The sequence below is a fragment of the Chinchilla lanigera genome, unplaced genomic scaffold (genome assembly GCF_000276665.1).
Source record: "Chinchilla lanigera isolate Chin_1 unplaced genomic scaffold, ChiLan1.0 scaffold00090, whole genome shotgun sequence".
Classification (NCBI taxonomy): domain Eukaryota; kingdom Metazoa; phylum Chordata; class Mammalia; order Rodentia; family Chinchillidae; genus Chinchilla; species Chinchilla lanigera.
The window spans coordinates 148469-158139 of record NW_004955491.1 but is presented as its reverse complement, the minus strand read 5'-3'; the positions used below and the strand labels follow the sequence as shown (position 1 = coordinate 158139).

Sequence of the window (9671 nt, the reverse complement as noted above, 5' to 3'; positions counted from 1 at the left end):
TTTCTTTACTTCTTAAATTATACCTTGTATTGTAATTATTAACACATATTAATTGATACACTGTGGAATTTCTATACATATATACATTGTGCATTAGAAAAAGATATGTGTGTGTATAAATCTTCAAGTATAGCAAGAAATAATTTACTTATGTGTCCCTAGTACAGAGGTAGCCCTAGGAAACTGCAGGCTGGTGTTCAGAATTGCTTTCTGTATAAATAACATAATTTTTCTAAATTTGTTTCTCTGTCTAATTATCTTAAAAATCATAAAATTCAAGCCAGAATACTCAATACTTAGCTGGCTAAATGGGGAGGATTCCTGGAAGTCTTCATTTGGAGAATGGGGGTTTTAAGACGTGAAGATAGACCTACTACCTCTGTCTCCCAATCTGTGAACCAGCACAGTTGTAAGAAGTGCCAGGATCTTATGTATCACTGGAGCAGCAAGCACAGCCTTTTAAGCAGTGATGTGCAATCATTTGTAAGAAGGTGGAAAATATGTTAGAATTGACCAAATAAGCGGCACTACAAGCTGAAATCCCAAATGTTAGTAAGAACAAGAAGACTGAACTGAACTATGTGATCTTTCTCCATTCATGGAGCTGGTGTGGGGACTCCTTAGCTGGCTGTAGCCTCTTTATTGCTAATCTCTTTCACAGGTGTTGGGAGGAGCTCAAGCAGGACCAGCAGCAGCTCCTGGAAGGGATCTCTGAGCTGGACATCAAGACAGGAGGAGTCCCCTCACAGCTGTTGGTGCATGGGGCTCTGGCCTTTCCCGTGGGACTTGATGCCTCCCTTGCCTGCTTCTTGGCAGCCGCCCGCTATGGCCAGGGCCGGGTGGTCCTGGCTGCCCATGAGGGAATGCTTTGTGCTCCTAAGTTGGGACATTTTTTGTTCAATGCTATGCGCTGGCTAGTCAGAGGTCAGACAGGCAAAGTTGGGGTGAACACAAGTCTGAAAAATCTGCATCCCCTACTGTTGGAGCACGGCCTGGAATGCAGCCTGGTGTCTCATCTGACCGGGGACTTGAGTGTGTACTGCTGCTCTGCGTACAGTGCCAAGGAAGCCAAAGAGCTACACGAGTTTGTGGCCGAGGGTGGGGGCTTGCTGGTTGGTGGTCAGGCCTGGTGGTGGGCCTCCCAGAACCCAGGTCTCTCAGCTTTGGCTGGTTTTCCTGGCAATGTCATCCTCAACTGCTTTGGCCTCAGCATCCTGCCTCGGACCCTCAGCCCAGGCTGTTTTCCTGTTCCCACTCCTGAGATGAGGAGCTACCACTTCCGCAAGGCACTGTCTGAATTTCAGGCTATGTTGAACCATGGAGATGGAAACTTAGAAAAGAACTGCTTGGCAAAGCTTAGAGTAGATGGTGCAGGCTTCCTACAGATCCATGCAGAGGGAGTCCCTGCTTATATATCCTTGCACCGGTTCCTCAGGAAGATGCTGAGACAGTCAGGTCTCCCAGCTGTGAGCCACAAAAGCCCAGTGGCCAGTGATTCCTGTGAGGCCACGATGCTCTGCCTGGCCACAGAGCTGGTACATTCTGGAACTGAATGCTCCCAGCTGTGCCAGGGGCTTGGCACTTGGACCTGTTCCTCTGACCTATATCCTTCTGAAGATCCTATCACTGTGGAGATCAATGGGACCAACCCAGGTATGGAAGGAGCAGAAAGAACGCTGAGTATCATTGAGTATAGGAAAGGTGGGATTGGCCCATTTTGCAGGACCTTGTGGGTACTGACCCTCAGGAAGTCTGGCTTTATGCTTTATCAGGTACTTTCAAGAAGATAGGGTTTGGGGTTCTGCTTACGGTTTAGGAGGGATGAGTCCAGGAAGCATAGATGAATGGAGTGAAACATAGAAAAGCTGTTCCTGAGGAAGGGCCTGGGAGGCTCCATGGGCTTGAGTCAATCGGGGGGAAAGAACTCAGCTTTCTCTTTGACTTGTCAGGTGACAGTGATTCCTGGGTAAGCACTGGGCTCTACCTCCTAGAAGGACAAAATGTTGAAGTCTGCCTGTCAGAAACTGCCGCCTCTGCTGGCTTAAAGGTACGGCCAAACCCAGCCAGTGTCTTCCCCAAACACAGAGCTACATCCTTCTCATGCACTGTGTCAGTCCAGCTCCCAGCAGTGCTACCAGGAGCACAAGGAGGGATTATGCCGCCCAACTGAGATTCTACCGTAGAAGCAACTAAACTTCATAGGACCTGAGTGACTGAAAGTCCCAGGTACAATGCCAGCCCCAGAGCACATGATCCTGAGCTTCCCAATTCCCATTTGTGGTGATTATATCTACTGTCAGAAATGAGGACGAGCCGCACCTGTTAAATGCCAGTTCTCCCCCATTTTACTGATAGCACGCAGGCTTCTGGGTTCTAGTACTTTGCCCTGACACGAAAGGGTCTTTTAATCCCATCACCCACAAAAAATATGCCCTACATATAGAATTTAAATGCCTCTGCCTCCTTAACCCTGATAGCAGCTTCCACCGTACTTAGGGCCCCTCTGTGTCAGCATTCTCTCTAGAGCTCACTTACATCAAACCTAGGAAAGGCAACCCTGATTCCAGGCAAAACAGGAGGGGAGAGAGCCTGTCCTCTGCCTCTCAGGCCAGATTTTGCTGCCCCAAGACAGGTCCCCTTGTGTCCTGCTGAGGCAGTCTAGGATTCACTGGGTCATTCCCAACACTGGGATTACCACACTTTCCCCAAGATTCCACATGGGAAAAAGCCACCATAAGCCCCTACTCAGTATGAGCCTTGAGTTATGCCTGGGATCTCATCAATTCATGTCTGATGGAGACCCACTTGTAGTTGCTTAAATCCCTGACAAAAAAAAAATGTCATGGACTTCATGTATTTTTAGTCCATATGACTTTGGAGTGCTACGCTTTCATAGTTTGCCATGTGTTGCTCATGGGAAAGGGAAGTTGGGTTTCACATTTAGTTCCTTCCACACATACAAGCCCATACAAAACCCCATCTCCACATCATAGGAACTCTTGATCCCTGACACATGGTGGAATCCCCCATCCAGATACAGATTGGCTGCCATACTGATGACCTGACCACAGCCAGCAAGCTGTCCCGAGCCCCTGTGGTGACTCACCGGTGCTGTATGGACAAGACTGAACGGTTGGTCTCCTGCCTATGGGGTGGCCTGATCTACATCATCGTGCCTAAAGGCAGTCAACTGGGTCCTGTGCCTGTCACCCTCCAGAGGGCTGTGCCTGCCCCGTACTACAAGCTGGGTGAGTGAACTGGAATCTGGAAGAAGAAGGAGTTGCAGTTGTGTGTCTAATTGGAGTTTCGTGTCTAGCACCCCCGACCCATAGGCAGTCTCACCCCCACATCACAGAGACCCTTGTCTCTGTGGGAGAGAAGGATAGAGAAAAGGGTCCTCATATGAAAAAGAAAGAACTATTCGAAGTGGACGTGCAGACAGGAGGTGTGAAGCACTCTGTGTGTAAGGAGACCTCAGGGCAGATCAGAGAGAGAGGTCTGGAAGCTTATCCTTCCTCTCCCAACCTATAGACCCGTGAGGAGGTAGTTCATTATTTCGCTGTTCTCCTAGAGTTCAAAATGTGTTTATCAAGTGCGTGAAAATTGGGGAAGTGGGTGAAAGTTTTCATGGTGTTTATTTCCAGGGAAGACGTCGCAGGAGGAGTGGAGAAGCTGTATTGAGGGGAACCCAGCCCCTTGGGGAGAGCTGGCCACAGACAACATCATCCTGACCGTGCCGACTACAAACCTCAAATCCCTCTCAGATCCAGCACCTCTGCTCCACCTTTGGGATGAGATGATGCAGGCGATAGCCAGCCTGGCAGCCCAGCCTTTTCCTTTCCACAGACCTGAGAGGATTGTTGCGGATGTGCAGATCTCAGCTGGTAGGTTTCCCCAGGAATGCTCCTAATTAGGAGATACCACGTATTTATTATATTGCCTTTCTTTTAATGTCCAAGATATTTGAAGCATAATTTTATAAGTGAGGGAAGAAGGACGTGAAAGATAGTGACTATGATAGGGATGAAATGTTTACAGGTGAAAGGAAAATCATTGATGCCTACAAGGCGAGATTTCACAAGATGTTAGAACAATCTCAGAAAATTAGTTCTGAGAGTTCACAGTTATCAGTAAGGGTCATTTCAAGGAGACTGTACAAAAGGAGCCATCCCCCTGAAACATAAATCAGAGTTGAAAGCGAGGAGGGCAAATAAGTAAAGAGGTTTGTGTTAAGTACCGAGTGCTTTAGTGAAAAGATGGACATGGAGAAATCAGAAATGATGGTTCCCACTCAGGGACCCTACTATTCTTCTATTTCATAGATTGTAAATCTGGAGAACATGGGTTTCATGGGAGAAGAAAATCTGATGTTATCTAAGCTTCCCAGATTGCGGATCCAGGTACAGGGCATCGTGTCAAACTCACACACAAGGAAACTCACAAGCATTGGATTCCAACAGGGATGACTGTGTAAAGCGTGTCTGCATTCTTCAAGGCCAGAATGAGAAGTGTACAGCTCAGATGGCAGAGACTGGAAGGGGAGCAAGTATTGCAGGAAAGCCATTGACTTTTCAGCCAGCACAGAGATCCTGGAATTAGGGGGCCAACTAGAATGATGAGGAAAAGTTCCACAGTGGAGAACAGGAAAGAGAGGAGGTTGAGGTGGCTCCAAGCTTTGTGCTCCATCTCTCCCTCTGTGTTTCTAGGCTGGATGCACTCGGGGTACCCCATCATGTGCCACCTGCAGTCTGCACAGGAGCTCATTAATGAGACGGGCATGAGAAGCAGAGGGCTGTGGGGAGCCATCCACGAGCTGGGCCACAACCAGCAGCGGCCCGGGTGGGAGTTCCCGCCACACACCACAGAGGCCACCTGCAACCTCTGGTCAGTCTACGTGCATGAGACAGTCCTGGGTATTCCCAGGGCGCGGGCCCATCCCGCCCTGAGCCCTCCAGAACGAAAGAAGAGGATCAAAGCGCATGTGCAAAAGGGAGCGCCTTTGTGTGACTGGAACGTGTGGACAGCTCTGGAAACATATCTACAGGTACAGAGCAGAAATTCAGGAGGGACAGCCTCCCAGACCTTGCGGTCAGGAGCACCCATATTCATAGGCACTCTCCAATTACTTTGTAACCTCTCCAGCCTGGGATTACCACCTCCCTGGGCATGGGATTTTGCATTGTAAGAACAAATGAAATCTATACTATATAGCCTATTGGTTAAAAGCAGAAGCTCTGAGATTGAATCACAACTGTTCCATTCACTGGTTTTGTCTTTGGTCCCCTAATAAGTGTTCCATCGTCTTTGCTTTGTTTTTATTCACCTTAGTTTTTTGGGTCAAATGAGTGTTACTTCCCTTTATAATGCAGGGACATGTCTGCAGGACAATTGCATTATAAAAAGACATTGTGGGAGATAAGCCTGCTCACAGGGTTCTCAGGCTTCCGTCACTCCACTTGAACCAAAAATATTTTTAAAATAAATAACCAATGAAAGGGATAAGGAGAACACCAAAGTTACTAAGCACGTCTACTTCCTGTGACAGCTAAACTAAATCCCGGTCTCCCTCCCCAGATCTTGCTTTCACTTTGAATGTGTTTGAGCTGTCAAAGCTATTCGCTCTGTCACATTTCCTGTGGTGTCTACTACAACCCCATCGATAGGTGTCGTATGGCCTCTTTACACGGAGGCTCCTGCTAATTAAAGAACTTAAGCAGCCTGTCCAATATCACCTATTGAAGCGACGGACCTAGAACTTGAAATCTGGAGGGAATAGCAAGTCCCAGGCTTTTGTGCTTCCATGCCCCTTTTTGATGCTTTCCCTGTCACTAGTTTCTGAAGAGCAAATGTGAGATGGTCCCAGTCAGTGAGTAACTGGACTACACCAGTCCTCACCTTTGCACATAACCGGCCTGATGGTCCTCAGGGCAGCAGAACCGGAGGGTAGATTTGCACTGAGGTGTAGGTCAAAGCCCTAACTCTGCCCTGTCGGCTTTCCCTCTTGCTATAAAGCCCTGCGCCTCAGTTCACAAGGGCTATGGAGAGACTCACTAACATCTTGGAGACCCAGTTTTAAGACATAAGCACCTTCCTGCACCCACGCTCCTGGTGCTGTTGCCTTAGCTCAGGCTCTACTTACTCCCCTCTTGGTCTCATCCACCTGCTTCCTCCTAAGTTGTCCCAGTATTTTGCCTTGATCCTCCAAATCCTTCTTCCACACCACTCCCCAAAGAAAGTTAAGTTTCCATCTTTAAAAGTCTTACATTATTCTTTTTCACGTACAGGATAAGTTAGAAGCTGCTTGACAAGGTATAGAAGGACTTTTTGCCAACATGCCATCTTTATATTTTCTGATTTCCTCTGCCCGTATTTCCCTCCAGTGCACTGAACTGCTTACAGTTATGAGTGCATCTGACTGTTTGAGCTTCTGAGCTTTCCACGCGTCCCTCCTACTGCTGAAACATGCTTGAACACCTTGTCGCCTACCTACCAAGTCACCTGTCAAAGTTCAGCTCTGTTGTCCATTTCCTGGACATCATCTCCTTGGCAAACCCACCGTTTTAGCCATTTATCTGTTTACAACTCTGTCCCTCCCGCTGACCTGTATCCCCTAGAGGGACAAGGCCACTGCATCATTTCTTGCCTGACACAGCATTTGGCACGTGGCAGACGACTCATGAATGTGATATATTTAATAAATGTTTAATTTGTTGCATTGATTAATAAACTGCCAGAAACCAGTGCAGCAATAGCAAGTGAGCAGGGTCATGAGCCCCTGAGATTCTGAGGGATGCTTGCTATCACATTTGATCTGTCTTTGGGCCTTCGTATCCCAGATTTAGATATATTACTTTCTCATCTTCAAAAGAATGGGTGGGGTCTGGAAACTCAGATTTCTGCTAGTTCAAAAGTTCTGTAATGTTCCTCTCTGAAGTAGGGTCACACCATTTGAGATCCTCAAGACATTTCTGATTCTCTCCTTTTCCCCCAAAGCAGTGTTCCACACAATAATATAGTACCTTGCAGATACCGGGAGGCCTGAGACCGATATTTTTAAAAAGACTATTGGTCTGCCTGGAAAATGTGAACGTTCACTAGCTTTTGGGATCTCAATAGGCTGCCTATGGAGGATGTGAGGGATTCTCATCTCATTCAGTCTTAAGTCTGTCCTGATGCTGAGATAAATACTTAACAGCTGGGGATTCTCTCAAAAATTAAAGACAATGGTAATTGTTCTGTATCAAATTCTGACCTCTTTCAGACATTAGGTTTTCATGAGCCTCACCACTAGATTCAGAGTATATGGATTGATGGGGAAAAGATGAAGTGAACCAGTAAGGGTGAATGTATATGTAGTTGTAGGGTAGAGAGACAGAGGCAAATAATAGGAGTGAAGTTAATCAGGAAGGGAAAGAAATTACTCACTAAAATACATATACTTACCAGTATGCATATTGCAAGTACATTAGCAAATTTGAAAGCTCGTTCTTCCCTTCTGCTTTCAGCTCCAGGAGGCTTTTGGGTGGGAGCCGTTCACCCAGCTCTTCGCTGACTACCAGACCCTCCCTGGCCTCCCCAAAGACAAAGATGGCAAGATGAATCTATGGGTGAAAAAGTTCTCGGAAGCAGTGCAGAAGAATCTGGTGCCTTTCTTTCAGTCCTGGGGCTGGCCTGTCCAGAAGAAAGTGGCTGAGAGCCTGTCCTGCCTTCCCTCTTGGGAGGAACACCCCATGAGAGCCTACATGGATTCCAAGGAATAAAGGGCGGGTATGAAGGGAGAAGAGAAAAGATCCCACAGCTAGTCCGCCACTGTGACCTGGCTTGAGATAATCCGAGGCTTGAGCTGACATCTCACTGTTGTCAGATTCTGGGGTTCCTCAGGTTTTGTTCTAGGTTCTTCTTGCCTTGAACAAAGAATTGGACAACGTAAGCATGAAATGTAGTGAAATTTTACATTTATCAAAGATAGGAAAACAAACACAGTCTGCAGAGCAAGAACGGGCCAGTTAAAATTAGGGAAAAAAGGCCACCCTACAGGTGAGTGCAGACCATTATGCAAGAGAGAGCCCAGTGGACTCAAAGTTAATAGTAGCCATCTTTCGCATCTCCCACTCTTCAGGCTGATCTCACCAGTGGAGATGAAGCTATGACACACATGCAGCAGTGGGCTGTTTGTGTCACTGAAAGCTCTAAAAGATTTGCCATCACTGATTCTAGGCCATCCTGTCAAAAACCTGCTTGAGTTCTCATGAGAAGAACTGGAGATAGCGTTCTCTGATTGGTCCCAGGAGTGGAGCTTTGGGAATTATTTTTCTACACATTTCCCAGATCTCCATCACTGTCAGGTCATGCCCACAGCCAATTTGCCAAGCCCTAATCTGCCTCTCTTCTTTGCAACCTGCCTTTGGGATGATGGTCAAGGTCATAAAGACAAAAATGGAACCAAGGTTCTCAGGAATGTGCCTTTGTGCTTTCTTTTCTAATACTATTATACCTAACTAGAAACTGGCTTTGCTGTCATATTCATCCAGTAAAGTGCTGGGCTTTATACTGCCCTCCTGAGGTTTCTATTTTTCATCAGTAGTTCGTCAGTAAAGGCCTTGGGTAGTCATACATTTTCACTCGCTCTCTGCTCCTATCCCTGATCAAGTCATCCAATTCTTATGTTTTGATAAATTTTTAATAGCAAAAGAGACAGGCTGATGTAACCAACAGAGCCCTGGGCAAAATTTTGCTTCTGTCTGTGACCTCAGCATCAAGTGACAAAAATGACCAAGGCTATCTTTCCCACACAAACATGAATGTGGCCATCTTCACCAGAATCATGGAGCAAATTAAGTTCATGAACCAAGCTACCACCGTACTTGCTGGTGTCCTAGCCCAACTGACATTTTTTTTTCTCATCTCTGGAAGGATTCTCAGGTAAAACTAGAATGGTGTATACTCAAACTGAATGTTCTAAAGCTATTAGGCTTTGGTCTTTTGGGTTTATTTTGACAGAGACCACCATAAAAGGACAGAAAAACTTCTTGGCTCTTTACCTGTTGCTGATTAAAAATGATTTGCAGCTTGAATGACACATAGCTATAATCCCAGCATGTTGGAAGGCTGAATCAGGAGTATCACAAGTTTAGACAACTTAGTAACTTAGCAAAACCCTGTCTCAAAAGAAATTCACAATGTAAATGGGTTGGGGATGTAGCTCACTGTGAAGGCCCAGGGTTCAATCCTCAGTACTGAAAGCAAAAACAACAAAAAATCTTACATGATGTGTACTTCCTTTTGAGGCAGTCAAGGATTAAAAAGTTCTTTTTCCTAAAGCAAAAAATAATGACTCTGCATGTGGGCCTTGAAATACCAAAAGTAACTAAAAATAAGGTAGAGATGGATCTTTATTTTGTATGGGTCTCCTTTGTCATCCTATATCTTTAGGTCAGATCCCTTCTAAACTTTGCCTATAGGCAGATTAATTGTTTTTTTTTAATTTTTTTTTTATTTTAAAGATAAAAGGAGGGAAACATTAACAGACATACAACATTTTACAACATATCACAAGCACAATACAGACAATACAGAGTTACAAACAAAGTGGTAGGGAATTAACAATGGTGGTTGTATTACATATTGATACCTCCAAAGTGGCTTCTCATGAAAACAGATATAGACATGCA

At 45.9% G+C, this 9671-nt stretch overlaps 1 protein-coding gene across 2 annotated transcripts in view; it reads left to right on the top strand.

Annotated features, from left to right (window-relative positions):
- Window positions 1-9029, top strand: part of Tcaf2 (TRPM8 channel-associated factor 2) — an 18468-nt gene extending 9439 nt beyond the window's left edge. For both annotated transcript variants that reach the window (XM_013504665.1, XM_013504666.1), the window contains exons 3-8: window positions 662-1653; window positions 1950-2047; window positions 3035-3248; window positions 3645-3884; window positions 4707-5044; window positions 7506-9029. In XM_013504665.1, the coding sequence (XP_013360119.1) occupies window positions 662-1653; window positions 1950-2047; window positions 3035-3248; window positions 3645-3884; window positions 4707-5044; window positions 7506-7760 (2137 nt within the window). In that variant the 3' untranslated portion in view covers window positions 7761-9029. The remainder of the gene's footprint in view (window positions 1-661; window positions 1654-1949; window positions 2048-3034; window positions 3249-3644; window positions 3885-4706; window positions 5045-7505) is intronic.
- Window positions 9030-9671: the final 642 nt, after the last annotated feature.